At 40.1% G+C, this 18,616-nt stretch overlaps 1 protein-coding gene across 1 annotated transcript; it reads right to left on the minus strand.

Moving 5' to 3' along the window:
- Positions 1 to 2,582: 2,582 nt before the first annotated feature.
- LOC140212131 (cytochrome c oxidase subunit 5A, mitochondrial-like) lies at positions 2,583 to 16,460 on the minus strand. The gene is made up of 5 exons (XM_072282728.1): positions 16,275 to 16,460; positions 11,478 to 11,594; positions 7,910 to 8,031; positions 5,469 to 5,594; positions 2,583 to 2,728 (listed from the first exon to the last, which is right to left on the minus strand). Exons 1-4 carry the CDS (start codon positions 16,381 to 16,383, stop codon positions 5,481 to 5,483), a joined length of 462 nt encoding a protein of 153 aa, XP_072138829.1. The 5' UTR covers positions 16,384 to 16,460; the 3' UTR covers positions 2,583 to 2,728; positions 5,469 to 5,480.
- Between the last annotated feature and the right edge of the window lie 2,156 nt (positions 16,461 to 18,616).

Genomic DNA, 18,616 nt, shown 5'->3' on the forward strand with positions numbered 1-18,616 from the left:
ATATTTACATGTGCTACGATACTTGTTGAATAACTCGCGGTTTGAAATAAAATCAAAGAAAAAAAATTCCAATGGCAATGACTGCAAAATGCAGGAAGGTAGACGCTGAGTGCCGAGAAAGCAGTGAAAATGAAGGAAATACCCGTGCCAGCTACAGTCTCAAAACGTATTGCAGAAAAGATGAAGCCTTTTACAAATGGAGAGATTGTCAAAGAATGTTTACTGGCAGTAGTGGATATTGTTTATCTTGAAATCTTTATTTGCATCTATCAGCCTGTCAGCAAGAACGATCACACAGCTAGTTGAAGAAATGTCAAATGTTAAAAGTTATTTAAGCAACGAATTGCAATTTTTTTTTCAATTGCGCTTGATGAGAGCACTGACTTGAGAGACACTGCTCAACTTGCAGTGTTTGTGTGAGGAGTGACCTCAACTTTTCAAATTTTTTAAGTTTATTCAATTAATTCCTATGAAGGACACGGTTACTGGCGCAGACATTTTTGAAGCTTTGCTGAAAATTATGTCAGAAATGAAACTTATTATGTCAAAGCTAATGACATCACAACTGATGGGGCACCAGCAATGGTGGGACAGAAAAACTAAACTGAATTCTTTGATTACTAATGGGCATCCTTGGTTAAGCCCAAATGATTTTCTAGCATGTGTTATTCATTAGTTTGAGGCAAAACAAAACTAGATGTATTTAAATAGATAACTCCCATATTTCAAGTTTTTATGGCATTTATCTGGCCCACCGTCCGCTCATTAATACGCGATCCAGCCCACAGAGGCAAAAAGGTTGCTGACCCCTGCTGTAAGACATCCTAGACCCTAGCACCTGGCAAGTAACACAACACCCTGGCTTCTCTTTTGCAGCAACAGAATCTCCTGTCCATTTCCCCTAATTATCAAGTCCCATGTCACTTACACTGCCTGACTTTACCCTTCCCTGCTGAGTCTGTCCACAGATGCTGCCCGACCTGCTGAGTTCCTCCAGCGTGTTGTGAGTGCTGCCTGCTGCTGCTAACCCAACAGGTCATCCACCCCTTCCCCTCCTCCAAAGGAGTATACTTGCTGAGGGGAAAGGTCACAGGGGAACCCTGCACTGATTGCTTAAGTGGGTATGCAGGTAGTTTCATTTTTTCTTTTTTTTTTTTTTTTACAAAGGTGAAGTTATGTTTTCCAGTCTGTGGACACCATTCTAGAAAGTAAACAGCATTGAGGACATAAAACCAGTGAATCCATTCTGGTTACAGCCATGTGTTAAAAGTCAAAGGAATCAAGCAGAATTTCAGTTTTGTAAAGAGTAAACCCATGAGGCTCAAAAAGCCAATGGCTGAGCAAGCTCCTCAATGTCACAAATGACAAGTCCTTAAATATGATTAAAGGGAACCTCCATAGGAAGGCTGCAGTCAGCAACTCATTACCTGAAAGGATGGCCCAGGAACCTTTATAGACAAACACCCGTGTAAAGGCTGTCTGCTTAGCCCCTGCTTGACTCCCTTTACATGTATGACCGTGTAGCTAAATACAGCTTCAAAGCCGTATTTAAACTTGATGGCATCGCTGTCAAAGACTGAATCATAGGTGTGACAAATTAAGATATGAAGGAGATTGAAAGCTGACTGAGTGGTGCTCAACAACCTCTTACTGAAAGTCAGCAAGACAGGATGTTGCCAGGACTTGAGTTATTAGGAAAGGCTGAACAGGTAAGGACTTTATTCCTAGAATGTAGAAGGCTGAGGGGAGATTTGACAGATGTACAAATTATGAGGGCTATATATAGGGTAAATGCAAGCAGGCTTTTTCCTCTGAGGTTAGGTGAGACTACAATGAGAGGTCATGGGTTAAGGGTGAAAGGTACAATGTTAAGGGAAGCCTGAGGGAAAACTTCTTCAGAGGGTGCTGAGTGTGGGGAACAAGCTGCCAGCATAAGTGGTGGATGTAATTTCGATTTTAATGTTTAGAGAAATTTGGATAGGTAGAGGTGCAGATCGATGCGACTGGGCAGTGTATATGGTTTGACATGGACTAGATGGGCCAAAGCACCCGTTTAATTGCTGTTAGTTTTCTATGACTAAATTGACATCACGCCACCAGGACAGATTTTGAGGCGTTGCTCCTCCTACCTGAGAGTGTCCTCATCATGGCAGTAGAGGCAGACATGGATCACCATTTCATTACTCTAGAGCTAAATGAGAGGAAAATTTCCAGATTCTTCTCAGAATTGTATAAACAGTGCACCACCTGTCCTCTCGGTAATCACAGTAAAGCTAGTATCACAGCAACCGGTGTCAGTGTTCATATAAACACTGAGGGTCAAAGTTGCTGCCACCTGGGACACTGGAATTACTGGTACCGCTGACAGTTCAAAGATTGATATGGAAGAGTATACATGCACATAAATCTGTTCAACAGTTGTTATTTCCTCCTGCCATCAGGTTTCTGAACAATCATGAGTACGACCTTTTTTTGGAATTATTTATTTTTGTAATTTATAGTAATTTTTAATTCCATATACTGCTGCCGAAAAGCAACAAATTTCATATCATACAAGTCAGTGCTAATAAATCTGATTCTGATTAATTTACCAGGCCATTCTTTATTGCATTGAGTTCACAGGGAGACGTAATACATACAACAGAACAGAATTAAACGTCCAATAGTAATATTTCACACTGTATCTTGTATCATGTACAATCACATCAAATGAAGTTCTGGAAACCGTCTGAAAGAAAAGAAATGTTGCACAATGTCAGATGCTTCGTTTTTACTTAACTGACCTCAAAAGTTGAACAAAGTTGGCAATAAATACAGGAAATTAGTCAAAATGAAGTGATCCAGTTATTAAGGATCTTAGGGGCTTCTACACGAGGCAACTTGCATTGTGATTAATGCAGTAAAATGCACCATGGCACTTTGTAAGAGAGAACTTATGTAACAATGAGGAACTATTAAAAGTGTCAAAAGGTTGGCAGATAGAGCGGATTTAGAACTGTCTTTAGAGAAGCAGGGGCTTAGAAAGTTGAAGAAAGCTGGTATTTCATTCAGTCTGGCCTATACATAAGTGGGGCACGGTGGAATAGATTTGGAAGTAGGATCCAGAAGCTCCGACTGAATCTGTTGTGCAGGATCATGTTCTCCTCAATAGACATTACAAATTAAAGCTCCAAGGAACTTCAAATATTCTCAGATTTCAATGAAAATAACTAAATATTGCTTCACAACAATGTGGGCAGAATGTCATTCTACTTAGCACAGGGAGAAGTTATTACCAGTTGAGCATCATTGCTTAACAATGGGTTATTTTCATCCTGGGAAACACTAAAGATGCCAGTTCTTTAACAGGAAAGAAGTTTATATTAGCTCCCTAGCATTCTGAGCCAACATTTGGTAGGCCTGCTACAATACTTAATACTGTATTTCATATGGAAGTAATATACTTCATTTGCTCAGAACCGGATTCAATCTTCAAACAGCTGCCTTGTGCAACCAGCACTGTTTTCCAAACGCTGAAATAATTGCATGTAAACTTAAAGATCCAAGTACAAATCCAATGACGAAACAACTACAAGTGCAGATTTTGTAGGTCAGCTCAATATGTTTGGCAAATGTAAATAACCATCAGCTAAACGGCAATGATCCTCCAAGAGGACCACAATCTTGTCGTTGGGTTGGAGGCTTGCGTGCCTCAATGACCCGAAGTGCCATGTTGGCTGGAGTCAGGGCTTTATGCTTTGGCTTCCGGTCAGGTCACACATGCCAAACACATTAAAGGGTAGAGGCCAGACTAAGAGTGCTCCACCGATCCTCCACCTTTGAGGGTTCAGCTCAGGGCTAACAACCCTAATTAAAAAAATTGTTACGTAAACAGCAATGAAGAATCCTTCCACATCCTAGTGCAACGGTATTCCTGAGTCTCCACCTGGGACTTGCATGACTGAGAATAGTGAAAACAAGAGGAAGCTACTGACATGATGAAGCAAGCCCTGAACACTGCTAGAGATGGAGGACCTTAATCATTGCCCTAAATGCCAGTGGCAGTAAAACAAAAACTGCAATGATACTGAATGATCAGGATATAGGCTGAATTACAAAATCCAATAATATCCCCTCAATGGCTTCATAAGCATCTCATTTCAATTTATTGTTTGCACTTACTGAAAACTAGTCACACTGCTTGATTATGAAAGCTTCCACTTACAAAACTGTGATTTGGATTAAGTGCATTAATAGCTATCATTCAAGAGGGTAACTGTCTAGGATGACAATGATACACTGGTCTACTAAAGGTGGTAATGGGGCAGGGGGTGGGGATCACTTTCTCATCAAGGTGACAGTATTTTCTATTTGAATGCAAGTGGATAAATGGCAAAATGAGAAATCAATATCAGAGCTAATGTGTTTTTCAAAAGACACTTCATTAGACAAATTATTAATGAAGCCAGCTAATGAAAGCTGATCTACTAATAATCACCACTCTAAACAAACATGTTAGAAATGAGGAATGGCTCACAGTAGACATGTTCTCAAATATTACACTTCTATTTTTCTTAAATCAAGACAGTGCAGAATAGGCATTTGAGCCAAGCAACCTCCGATTTAACCCTAGCCTAATCATGGGACATTTTACACTGACTAATTAACTTATTAGCTAGTATGTCTTTGGACTGAGGGAGGAAACTGGAGCAGCTGGAGGAAAACCACACAAGCATGGGGAGAACGTACAAACTCCTTACATTCCACGGTGGGAATTGAACCCAGTAAAGCGTCATGCTAACCACTACACCACCATGCTGCTCCATTTTTGTGTAGTCTTGAAAACTTTCTCAACAAGTAGCCAATATTTTTTTTAAAGAGGGAAGAACCGACTGTAGGAGGAACTCAATGGTTCAGGCAGCATCTGTGGAAATGTTGTTGACCTTCACTCTAATTTCCACAAACATGGCCTGAGCTCCAGCAGTTTATTTTTTGCTTGAGTAACCACAGTCCCATCTCCAAGATTTTTTTTAAACAAAGGGTTGTCTGACTGCATCACGAAAAATTCAACTGCCAGAAATGCTCCAACTTTGTGCATTTGGGGATTCATTCCTTTAACTGGAAGTTTATGAAGAATGTTGAATCCTTGTATCAATTAAAAATGACTTAATAGTTAAACTCATCCTTTGCCTCAATAATCCTACAGTTAACACGCATTCATATTTCAGATGTCCTTGTATAATTGTGACCTGGTGTTACATGTTATCTGAAGACTCATTAAACACCTTACGACATTTTGATTCATTTATAATGCAAGTATAATTTATAACAGCAAATACTTTAATGTAAGTTTTTGTAATTCTAAGTAGTTCCAGTTAATTTCCTGGTGGTTAATCCAATGCATGATCTTATTCTTTTAAAAACAGATTCAGTAAATCCCCTTAAATCAGTTTATCATTGGTTGAATCACACAAATATTCAAAACTCACCCATGTATATTGTTATAATTTGTCTATACCAATCTCCTCAGGAGTAGGAATTCCAAGTTCAGTTAATGTGGGCCTGAGTTCTTGAATAACATAGGGATAGATCTCTTTGTGAGGTCCGGCTTTATCCTGAAAAATTAAGAGGTATCAGTATTATACCCATTTGTTTCAAGAAATCCAGTTACAGTAAGACTTCAACAATCTGATTTCAAAACGTCTGAAATTCTCAATGGTTTAAAATCTAGCCCACTCATACACTCTGGAATGCAAGTAGGAATGGGGCTGGAGCCTTTGCAAGACACAATAGGAATCAATGAGGTTTGTGGCTTGATCTGGGGTTCTAAGTGCTTGCATGTTTCTGCTGGCTTTGACAAACAAACATAACGCTGAAATTTAGGTTTCCTGCCGCTTTTAACTTGCTTCAAACCTCTGGGTTTTTTTGAAAATTTAACTTTTTTAAAAAAGTGAAACAAAAATACATTGGGGAATTTGGCACATTTGGGACTTGTATGCCAGATCATTGGAGTTTTACTGGTAGAGTAAACTGCCAGCAGTTTTTTCATGGTCTTATATAGCTACAGATTCAGACACGAGAGAGCAGTTTATTTCAACTTAAGGCTACAATTCAACAACTTCACACAGGAGATAAGTTTTGTTCTAATTGACATCAAAGTCACTCAACTCCTGTCAAACAATTGCCTCAGTTGAAAAGCAAAAAAAAAAATTCAAGTGTTTAAAATCATACAGGCACCATCATTTTCCTTCTGGAGGAGGCTGAAGTAAAACCTCTATCTGTCTGTTATGAATGTGTTAATTTCTGACATACCGGTCAGTTTTGTCAACAAACACAGCAGGCTCTACACAAATACAAATTAAAATAAGCCAGTCTATTTTTGGTGGGTGTTCAAGGAAAGACATCAGAACTTCTATTCTTGTAATGCTGACGTGCAACTGGGCTGCAAGTGTCTATCGCTATGATTTAACTCTGGATCGTTCTGAGCATGTAGTAATTGTGGCAAGGCAACATTACCTACCAATCCTGAGGGTATTAAGAATCAACTGTATAGTACAAGGTTGCAGGCCCAAATTGGCACAATAGGAGAGCTGTTCCCATGGAGTTTGTTAGTCGTTATTAGGATGGTCTGAAGTGGAAATAATATGAACACTGAAAATGCTCAGATCAGGCTACAGCAGTAAGTAAAACGGAGTTAATGTTTCAGTTCTGTCGCACGGAGAGAAAAGAAGCTACAATTGCAGAAAGGATGGGGATGTAACAGATAGATAGAACCAAAGTGACCACAGGATAAGCTATATACAAGGTCAACTGGTCCATAAGAGGGAGCAGTTTGAGGGTGAGAACATGGTCCAAAGAATGTAGCTACAAAACGTAGAGCAGAAAGGTATTTCTGGCAGGTCAGGCCAGGAATGTCCCCACTTCCAGAATGGGGGAGGGGCATGATAAAAATGGGGAGAAAAACCAAGATGAACCAATATTGCAGTTGAACAACTGATATAGGTAGAGAAATCAAGCTGCACAAAATAGTCAGGAGCGCTGCAATATGCCCAGGAAGATGATGAGGTGCTGTTCCTCAAACTTGCATTGTGCCTTACGATAGTGTAGGATGTCACAGAGAGGTCAGAGTGGAAGTGGGATGACGAATTAAAGTGGCAGGTAACAGGAAGTTCAGTGTTACCCCTCCTGACCCTTGCAGATGCTTTACAAAATGGTGACCCAGCTAGTATTTGATTTCTATAAAAGAGGCTACAATGTAGACCCCAGATTAATTTTTTTGTTATAGTTTAGAGATACAACATGGTAACAGGCCCTACCAACTCAACTAGCCCATTCCACCCACGTGATCAATTAACCTACAAACCCGTATGTCTTTGGGATGTGAGAGGAAACTGAAACACTCGGAGGAAACCCACATGGTCACAGGCAGAACATACAAACTCACAGACAGCAGCAGGACTTGAACTCAGGATGCTGGCACTGCAGAGTGTTATGCTCACTGTTACACTACCATGCCACAGTAGATTAGAGTGGAAATGCAAGCAAACGGCTCTTCACCTACATCACTGAATAGTGAGATGGGAAGAGTGTGAAAGAACAAATAACTTTTCCTGGTGTTTCAAGGGAAAGTGCCATGAGAGAGATAACTGCCAGGTCTGCATTGACAACAGCTCTGATTATTGGCAGTAAAATAAAGACTTCACCCCAAGTGCAGTTAACGCCTTTAGGAATTCTGCCTTAATGCCATACAGTAGTACAGATTGGGACAGGGCGCAGCAAGCAACATTAGCACTGTTGTGGCTATCAATCTAGTAGACAACACTATTAAAGTGGGTAAACTAGACCTCTCACCCACTTATTAACACTCTACAATCTTTTAATCTCATCTGTGCAAAATAAACAACACCAAGTGAAATGCTGTTGTACTGACCTTCACTGCTTCTAGAATACGGATTGCACTAGCTAGATCATTTAATCTACGGCATGCTCTCAGGGCTGCGTCAAGAATTTTAGGTTCGGGTACCAGATCGTATCCAATGAGGGTGTTCATTCCTGAAAATAAAATAGATATTCCTTAGTGATTTATCAGTATAACTTGTCTTTGTAAGGCAGGTTTTCAGTTATCGTACATGTAATACAATGTCAGCATAGAATGAATGGAAAGGAAGGACAAAAGCTGCATATTTAAATTGAAGATTGCTAAATTTAACTTCTGGGTTGTTACCCAAAATACCAGTCTAGGACTGACCGGCAGATAAGCAGAACTTTATTCAAAATTCCTGTGTAAAATTCCCAAGCATGGTCCACAAAGCAACTGGGCATGCATGCCAATTTTGGATTTCTTGCGAAGAAAGCCGAAGCGGATGCAGATCGAAGATACTGTGCATATTACATAAACTGCATCTGGGATCAACAGTCATCTACCCAATTTGGCTAGAAGCAACAATGTACAATTTACATAATGTAGTCATATCTGACCCATTAAATGTCTCATTCGCACTTATCCCAGATCCTCCTACATGGTCACAACCCTAATCAGGTAAACCTCGTACCCATTTGTAGATAAATGCCCATCATCCACAAGGTACACCCCCCCACCTGCCCTTGATTAGCATTGTTACAATTTGGAAAGGTTTTTAAAAAAAAATGGAAAAATTGTATAGTAACTAGGAACAGCATTTTGCAACCCTATTTTAACACAGGCATGTGTCATTTCATGGAAGTTAAATGATAATGTCAAGTTGATTAGGTGAGAAAGACAATAGTTCTAAATCCAAAGTGGGAACAATCTCAACTTTCCAAACAGTATTTGCACTGTATCTTGTTGCTATTCATCTCAGCAAACAAGCCCATTACTGCAATTCCAGTTTATCTACCCACTGTGGCAAAACAGACAAAAATGGTGCACAGCATCCAACCCACTTCCACAATTCATTCACAGCTCACTCTTTTCCAATGGATTTTATCCCAGACGAGCCAGTTCTATTATGCAGTTTAACTGCATTTTTTCCATTGAGTAATTTACATTTCTAGGCAAAAGCTGCATCTGTTAAGATTTCCTTATGAAAGAGCCAACAACTTTCTTTTGTTGCCCAAAGAGAACAAAGCTTGTACGTAGTCATGTGGAAATGATAGCTTTTGGAACACAGCACAAAAATATCTCTGTATTGTCTAAATAAAAATTCTCATTGCCAACCTGACAGCCCTTAGGGGGAAAAAAGTTGTGCAGCAATGGATTACGGAGGATTGAAAATAACATTTTAAAATATATTCTTCTACAGTTACAAAAAGGTTATGAGAAAGATAGAGAAGTGTAAAGATATACTGGTCAAGATGGCGCCTGCGTACAATGCTCCCTCAGTTGACATCTTCTACATAAACAAAACTGTTTATTTCATTTCTTTTACAGCTATTTTCCTTCTTAAATGTGCTTCTGGAACTATTAGAGCCTGTGTTTTACAACTTGGAAATCGAATGAGTGATCCGGGAAGTGAGCGCGAGTTCTAGGTCGAACCCTCAAAGAAAATAAATTTCCAAGACAGGATGCAGCTGAATTGAGTCCATTTTGGTGATTAAAGGTTCCATTAATTAACGATTAAAGCGACGAGGAAAATCAAAACATCGAGGCAAATACGGAAGGCAAGTGAGGGTTCAGTGCCGATTACTTGCCTCTTGTTTGCTAATGGAGTCCCTTTGCCACTAGAAATGGAGCCTGTGTGGCCTATCGCTGTGCCCAGAGGGTAGGACTCGTGTTTGCGTAATGTCTGTTTCAGTAACATCGGAGGATGTTACCGAGGTTCTGCATTTATGGATTTGGACTATTTCAGTCTTATGTTTTTTTAATATTGTGTTGTAGCCTCTTTTTTTGTGCAGAGGAAGGGGAGGGGGTTTGGGAGCTAATGTTCTTGTTGCTTTTTTGTGCAGAGGTGGTGGGTTTGCTGTTTCTCTTTGAACCAATTTCCATGGTTTTCTTTGTTTTGTGGATATTTGGAGAAGATGACTCAGTGTAGTATATTGTATACATACTTTGATAATAAATGAACCTTTGAACCTTTTTTTTTAAATGAGAGTTCAAGTATATTAGGTTGTTCCAACTATGGCATATAATACATTTTTGTTTGGAACAAGTCCTTGTAACAAACTTTTGAGTATACAGAGGTTGTTGCCAGCTATGCAAGCCAAGAGTAAGAAACCACAGAACAATACAAAAACTCCATTCATTCATTCCTTCACTCACTTTTCCTCAGATTAAAGACTGAGCATTCACATGTGGTTGATTGTTCTTTTACACCATGGAAAATTGCAAACTACATGTACAAAGAGACTAACTGCAACATACCACATCAGCTTCAAATCATAATGGCAGTATCCAACCAAACACCAAATAAATAGAAAAATAAGCTTTTGTCATTCCGAGTTTTGATTTGCTCTAAGTAGGAGATATAGCTTGTAGCCCATGAAATGAACAAGGCATGGTTAAGAATTGTTTAAAGCTATTTGATTGGTAGAGCTACCAAAGTTATTACTCCAACTATAAAATGGGAGATAAGTCATATAACATGTAAATATTGTTTACTTTATAATCATGATTAGCTTTTTTTCTGTATTTGCAGCTGTCTTCTTTTGACAATCGGATGTGTCTTTTTGTGTAATTTTTTTCTATCAATTCTATTGCATTTTATGTTCTACTGTGAATGCCTGCAAGAATTTGAATCTCAAGAGTTAAATGTGTAGATACTAATTTTTTTTTAAATAATAAATTTATTTTGAACTTCAAATGTTGGATTAATTGGCTTCTTACCTACTTGTCTCAACCTTCATTGCAATGGTCTGCAATATGTTTGGATGTCATGCTTCAAAACCAATTTCTCAACTTCAAAAGTGACTCAATTCTACTCTGCATTTTAAGTACAAAGACCTGGAGAGTGATTTCATTTGGTATGGGTGGTTTGTTGCACAATGTCTATCATCCAGTTTAAACAGAGCAATGGAAAGGAGATCAAATGAGAATCAGCTCTGATGTAATACGCACATATACAGCCCGACAAACTAACATGCAGCCTGAACAGTGATATATCTAAACAAGCTCTCTCCCACCCTGTCGCCTCCATCCATCTTGGTCTCACCTTCTTTCACACTGCAGGGAGCATCCCCATTAAGAACCTTGGCATGAACACATTGGACTTAAGCAAAACAACAGGAAATTAAATGGGTATCAGAAGAAAACACCCAAACATGAAGAAATAGGGAAGAAAAATGAAGACAACCTCTCCTATCACCTTCACAAGACAATACTGAAGCATGACTTTCTACGAGTAGACCATATACTTTCAATGGGGGCTTAGTATGCATAAATATAATTCATTATAATTATCTTCCAATTTTCTTCAGCTGTCACAAGGAAAGCTGAAATTTCTGATGGCAGTCATGGGCTATCATGAAAAATTCTCCCAGGGTCAGTGGTATTAAGTCCAGCCTCTAAACGATTTCCATTTTACCTTTCCTGAGCTCCCAGTCGTCAATGTCAGGCTTGTTGAAGTATGTCACCCAACGGGCATCGAACTCTTCATCAGTCTCCTGTTTCCCATGTGAATACCATCGTGAAGCAAGTACAGCTGTCAAAGAAACAAAGTCTTAAAAAAACCTTCCTTCAGCTACAAAAAATCCCGACTGAACACATCACCTAGGCCATGTAGCTCTCTCCTCCTCAGTTCAACTGGCAAAGTAATAAAACACACGTCAGAATTCACCCTGCTATATCACAAGGCAGTCATTATTTATTAAATATTGAAAGAAACTGGTGAGAAAAGTTCCAGAGAATTTAGTTTCCGTAACTATTATTTACCTATATTGTGCAGTGAAAAATTGGTCACACTGAATAAAATCACCACCTGTATTGGAACCAGTGGCTGAGAAGGATCAGCAGTAGGCTAATAAAATTACAGTTCGTATCACCTGTCAAATAGTTGCATGATCTCAAAAATCAATCTCGATGGGGAAAGAAGTTTCTAAGTTGTTAAAATGCAGGATCATGCTTTAAGTGTATGTTTCAAAGGTGCGATACACCTGGGTTCCAGCCCTGAAGAACACCTTAGTATTTTTCAATTTAAATTGCTCAGTCGTAATTAACCTTCTGCACAAGTCATTGGGGAAAGATGTGAAAAGTCTTTTGCAAATGGATCCTGTTTTCCCAGTATCAAAATGGCGGAGTTCAAAGATTGAGGTACATTAAGCTGGAGGTCAGAGATTTTTCTTTTTAAAAAGCTGATTTTTAAAATCCCCTTCTGTTTCAGTAAGTTGTTTCTGAGCGTGCACGAGTCAGCATTGGTTAAATGTGACCATAAGTTTTACACTTCACATTGTCATAAGATCAGCGGCAAGCAACAGTATCTAACAATTGAGTGAAGATTAGCACATTACAATCAGCATTGGGCAGCAGCATGCTGTAAAATTACAATCTGGGGAAATGGTAAAAATTAAATATATGCAGTCCCTTGGTTACTAAGCTTCCATACTGAGAACTGATCTTAAGCTGATTTAGCCATCTATTGATAATGCCTAATTTCTAAAGCTACCCATATTGTATTACTTGCTGTAATTCTTTAATGATTAATACTACTCAATTAAACTAGTGGATTACATATGGCATCATACGAAACATTTTATGGTGGGTACTAGCATGCAAAATGCTTCAATAGTGGATGGAAGAATTTGTACGTAGTCAGCTTTTTTACAAGTCAGATCACTCACAACCCTAGATACTCAGTCTGCACAACAGTAAACTAAAAAATCTTCAGTGATTAGGAAAATAGTGATCAAATTCTTGCGTTCATTTTCATATCTATATCAATACAACCTGGCTGGCCACCAGTTTAATCTGATCTGTTGGGGGTGGGGGGGAAGAATTAGGGGTGCAATAATAAAATAGAACCAATTAAGTACCAACTTGGCATTCATGCTTTCAGTGAAAGAACTTAATTTTCTGATTCAGAGCTTTTATATAAAAAAAAGCGGAAGTGTGACCTTTGAAATGAATTATAAAAGTAGATCAATGCCTTTTTAAACATTTTTAATCCATTTATACAAACTTGATCCATTTAATACAAGGTGTTCCATTTTGCAATAAGGAAACATTAATCATTGACAGAGCCAAGCCCAAGAAGTTTCCCAGAACTAAAAATTTCAACCCTCAACTTCCTTAAACGTATCAAGTGACAGCTGAAGAGCTCACCACAGAACAAACCTCTACGTGTTACCAATTCAAAGGGGTAAATGATTTGCCAATTAATATTTTGCAGGAAGCTGAGAGAAATCATGTATAAAAACAAAACTATTCAACTAGTGTTTCACAACTTGTACACAGCCATTGTGGGCCAAGCATATGGATACCAGAAATTTAAAAATTTCTACTTGGGATTGTTAAGAGTATGAGGAACAGCCATTAAACTTAACTGTTGATCCAATTTCATTAACTGTGTATCAATTTTCTTTTAACGTATTATAATGATTATATAGCAAAGTCTAGAGCTGAACAAAACAAAATGTCCAGGTCATAAGTTCTGGTGATAATATTCCATAGCATTCAATCTGACCAATTTGTCTAAATGTTCTGAGAATGCTATCTCCCTTTGAGTTACACTAGAATGCTAAAATAACAACTGCTTGTGTGCTCCAAACCTCAACGCAGGTCACAACACCAATTTTCAAAAATAATGCATTAATATTTACATACTTGACTCTCTGCAAACATTTCATTTAATCAATCATTACCTACAGATTCGTCATTTTCTATTCACATTGGTTTAACGAGGCAATTATAAGCACTTTAACGCAGCATGCTTTCCATTTCAGGTGCAAACAGAACCATCCTTTCGTTGCAAAAATAAAATCACTCAGAGAGGTTATGCTTTTAAATGCGTGGGCTGTCACTGGTCTTATCCAAGATGGTGATGAGTCTGCATACAGACTGGTGGTGGAATGGCTGGCCCTCTGGTGTGGTCAGAACAATCTGGAGCTAAATACCCTCAAGACTGTGGAGATGACAGTGGACTTCAGGAGGAGCCCCCCCAATACTCCCCCACTCACCATACTCAACAGTATTGTGTCTGCTGTGGAGACCTTCAGGTTTCTGGGTGTCACAATCTCCCAGGACCTCAAGTGGACACCTAACGCGGACACTCTTATCAAAAAGGCTCAGCAGAGGTTGTATTCCTATGTCAACTCAGGAAGTACAACCTGCCTCAGGAGCTGCTGATTCAATTCTACTCAGGAATAGTCCAGTCTGTTCTCTGTTCGTCCATCATTGTCTGGTTTGGATCAGCTACCAAACAAGACAAGAAAAGACTCCAAAGAACCGTCAGGGCTGCGGAAAGGATTATTGGTGTGAAGCTGCCCTCGATCCAGGACTTATATGCATCTAGAGTCAGGAAGCGAGCAAGCAGCATCATTGTAGACCCATCACACCCTGGACATCACCTGTTCCAACTCCTTCCTTCTGGTAGGCGTTTTAGATCACTGTATGCCAGGACAAATAGGTACAAGAACAGTTTCTTTCCGTATGCCATCAGTCTTATGAACTCTTGAATTTTAGTCTATTATAAGCCAAGTCCACCTGTACATACACAGGTATACCTCATTGTATATAGTTCACCATTATTTGCACTGTTTTGTTTGCCTTTTGATTCTGTACAGCGAGAGCTCAGGGAAACCGGCATCAAATTCCCTGTATGTGTCCACATACTTGGCAATAATAAAGGATTCTGATGCACAGGTGTTTATTCAGACTTATGATAGTGAATGGACAAAGGCTACCTGACCCTTCAAGCCTGCTTTGCGATTTAATATCAGTTGATCTGAATGTAACTTCACTGTTCCCTTCTACATGCAGTATGACTTCATCCACCTCCATTTAAAAAAACATCCAAGGCTTGTTTCCAAATGGTTCAGCAGGCTAGATAGGCTGAAGGGCCTGTTTCTGTGCTGTACTTTTCAATAGTTTCAATAACTACGTATACCCTTTGAAAAATTTCAAAGACTGACAGCTCAAAACTTTCACTTCATTTATCCTAAATTGACAACCCCTACTTCCCTATTATCCCACAACTAGGAAATGTTAAGATTTTTTTTTAAATGGGAATGCCCATATTTTAGAAACACCCAGATTTCATGACATACAGGTATATTGAACCAGAGCCTTTTTAATAATTTAAACAGTAATTTAATATCTGTGATTAGACATCAGATACAAAAAGCCTCTAATAACTGACCTTGAATTAGCCTTCCACCAGATGCAGAAAATTGTGGTAGTGTGGGGTCTACAGCTTAGATTTCTTAACAAAATCTAAAAACAATGATTTTCAAATCCCTAGTATCAGTCAACCCACCATTTCTATAAAAAGGATGCAGACCCATTTTACAATGAACTCATTAATGTGCATTAAGATATAAAAGGACAACGATGAACTTTTCCCAAACTTTCACTACATAATTGATCAGCAAAAAGAATCAAAAATTCAGAGCCCATCATCCTGAAGAATACAAATGCGGCATTGTGACTAAATATTATACCACAGTAATGGTAGTTTTCTTGGATTTCTACTCTGCATTCTTTTACACCCACGAGCAGCCAACAATCATTAAAAAGGCATGCAGTAGTAAGAGGGTCTTGCGGTGTTTGGGAAGATAACGGGAAGTGGAACACAACAAATGTAAAACAATACATTTCGAGTGAGGTGGTCGGGTGGATAGGTGACCGGATAGCACGGCGGGGGTGAAGGTGACCAGAGTGAGTGGAAGGTAAAGAAAAAGGGAATAAAGTGTTAAAATGCAATGATTTTTTCAAGGGGTGGGGGAGGTGGGCTTGAAGATATCCTGGTGGAGAGAACATTTTAACAAGCGGAAGGTGACAGCAATGACGGAAGATGACAGTGTGGGTGAGGGAGGATGGAATGATTGCAAAAGAAGTGGGGGAAATAAAGTGTTTAAAAGGTGAATAGGGAGCAGGCTGGAACAAGTAAGGCCAGTTGCAGAATGAATCAGTCTGCCGCATCAAAGGGGAATACCACCAGGCCCAAAGCCTTCCTTTCCTACTGACGGGTCATTGCAAGGACACGGGCTCGGAAGAGGACTGCGGCCGGCGGTGGCAGCCCAGAATTGGAGGGGACGGTGAGGGTGGATGCCGCGCTCGGAGCTGGACACCCGCACACCCGTTGCCCCGCTGCCGGTCACCTGCCCGCCATTTCGCCCACGAGAGGGGTCGCGGCGCCATGGCCGGCACCGCGGCCACATGGTCTCACCCGCTGGCTGCACCGCCTCGACCTGGCCCACCGGTCTCCTTGGCGCCAGCGCTGCCCTCCGCCAAGCGGATAAGCCGCTGCCGCTGCACCTCAGCGCCGCTCGGAACATCGCTGCTCACCGGTCTGACCTCAGAGAGGGGAAGAGAAAGTGCCGCTACTAGCCGATTAGCGAGACTTGGACTCTCCGCCCCTGCGCATGACGTCATTCGGCGTCACGTACACACTGACCGCATGCGTACCACACACTTGGCGAAGATCTGGGCGCATGCTGTTCCTATTCTTCACGGGGAGGGGAGTGTGGGCACCAGACGTGCGCAGATACAACCGGTTTCAATACTACGCATGCGCGAAATTGATTTCAGGGGCGGAAATTAAATTAAACGCATGCGCACAAAGGATGGTGCGCTAATTTAGAGAAGTTAAATTGAGCACATGCGCAGCAGCCGATTGTGACTAGTTAGAAGATAGTCACACCATATTTAAAGCTGGCAGGTTCTTGACCACCCTGTTCAAAGTCAATGTCTTATCAGAATCAGATTTACTATTGCCACTGATTTGCGGAAGCAGTGCAGTATAAAGACATCAAATTACAAAAAAGTATAAAATTTATGTCTTTTGAATGCCTACTGATTGACTTAAAACATTAACTCCCCTCTCAACTTGCTTCTTGACCAGCACAACACTTGTGGTATTTTGTGCTTTGGTTTCAAGCTTACATTTGTTGCATAATTTGGCTTTTAAATCAATGTTAGCACACACAGATTAAAAAAAAACACTCTCTAAGTGACAAATGTACCTACTCTGCCTCTGGAGCATTTACAAACAAAACTGGACAATTAAAATATATTAGCCCAAGAGGTCATAAGTGCAGGAAATTTAGCAGAACATGTACATTGAGCAAAATGAGAGAGAGGGTGGGAAAATTTCCACCAATGTAGATTTCCAACAGAAACCTTTTGGAGGCTTTACCATTCCAACAGACTTAAAGGAGTGAGTATGAAGTCAAGTCGAGTTTATTGTTATTTAACTATATAATTTTTTTCCATCAAATGAGACAATGTTTCTCCAGACCAGGGTTTAAAGCACAGTAGTACACATAACACACATATGACATACAAAAACTTAGGAAAGTAAGGATAAAATCTACAGATGAGTTAAGCATAAATAAACAAAGTAAAGTGCATAAATCAAATATTGTAAGGTATAGAACAGATTAACCAATGACACTTCAAATGCGATGCGACAGGGCACTTAGAAGCCGAATGGCCTGAGGGAAGAAACTGTTTCCCAGCCTCACTGTTGTATGTATGCACCGGAGTCTTGGAAAGTAATCAGTCTTAGAGTATCTTAAAAGATTGAAAGAGGGCATGAATTGGTTAGTGAAGAAATTTGAAGAATTTTGTTCAAAATGCTGAAACCCTGAAGAAAGGAAACATTCCTGGAAAGGGAAGTACGTTGAGTCATAGGAGACCAAAGTTGGATGGTTGCAGAACTTTAGAGGGTTAAAGCACTGGATATAGTTTTAAGGGCACAGACAAGTGAAGTCAATAAGACATAGGAGCAGAATTAGGCCATCAGGCCCATCGAGCCTGCTCCACCATTCAATTATGGCTGATAACTTTTTTCTACCTCCTCCTCAACCCCAGTTCCCGGCCTTCTGCCCATAACCTTTGATGCCATGTCCAATCAAGAACCTATCAATCTCTGCCTTAAATACACCCAACGACTCTGCCTTAAATACACCCAACGACCTGGCCTCCACAGCTACATGTGGAAACATATTCCACAAATTCACCACCCTATGGCTAAAGAAATTTCCCAGCATCTCTGTTTTGAAAGGGCTTCCCTCTATCCTGAGGCTGTACCCTGTTGTCCTAGACTCTCTCACCATGGGAATCATCCTTTCCACATCTACTCTGTCTAGGCCTTTCAAAATTTGAAAGGTTTTAATGAGAATCCCCCCTTATCCCCCCTCATCCCAATTCTGCTCACCAGACCTGGAATATCTAGCAGTAAAGTGCCGTCCTTTCTACCTACCACGGGAGTTCTCTGGGGTCATTTTGGTAGCAGTTTACATTCCGCCTCAGGCCAATGTCAAACAGACTTTAGATGATCTGAGTAATGGGATCAACGTGCCCGAAACAGCGCACCCTAACCCCTTCAACATCATTTTGGGAGATTTTAACCAGGCCAGTCTGAAAATAATCACTAAGCAACTACCATCAACAGATCACTTACAATACCAGAGGAAACAGCACACTGGACCATTGCTTCACTGTGCTATTCCATGCCCTCACTTTGGGAAGTCTGATCACCTGGCTGTACTTCTACTCCCTGAGAAT

Source organism: Mobula birostris, chromosome 18 (genome assembly GCF_030028105.1).
Source record: "Mobula birostris isolate sMobBir1 chromosome 18, sMobBir1.hap1, whole genome shotgun sequence".
Classification (NCBI taxonomy): Eukaryota; Metazoa; Chordata; class Chondrichthyes; order Myliobatiformes; family Myliobatidae; genus Mobula; species Mobula birostris.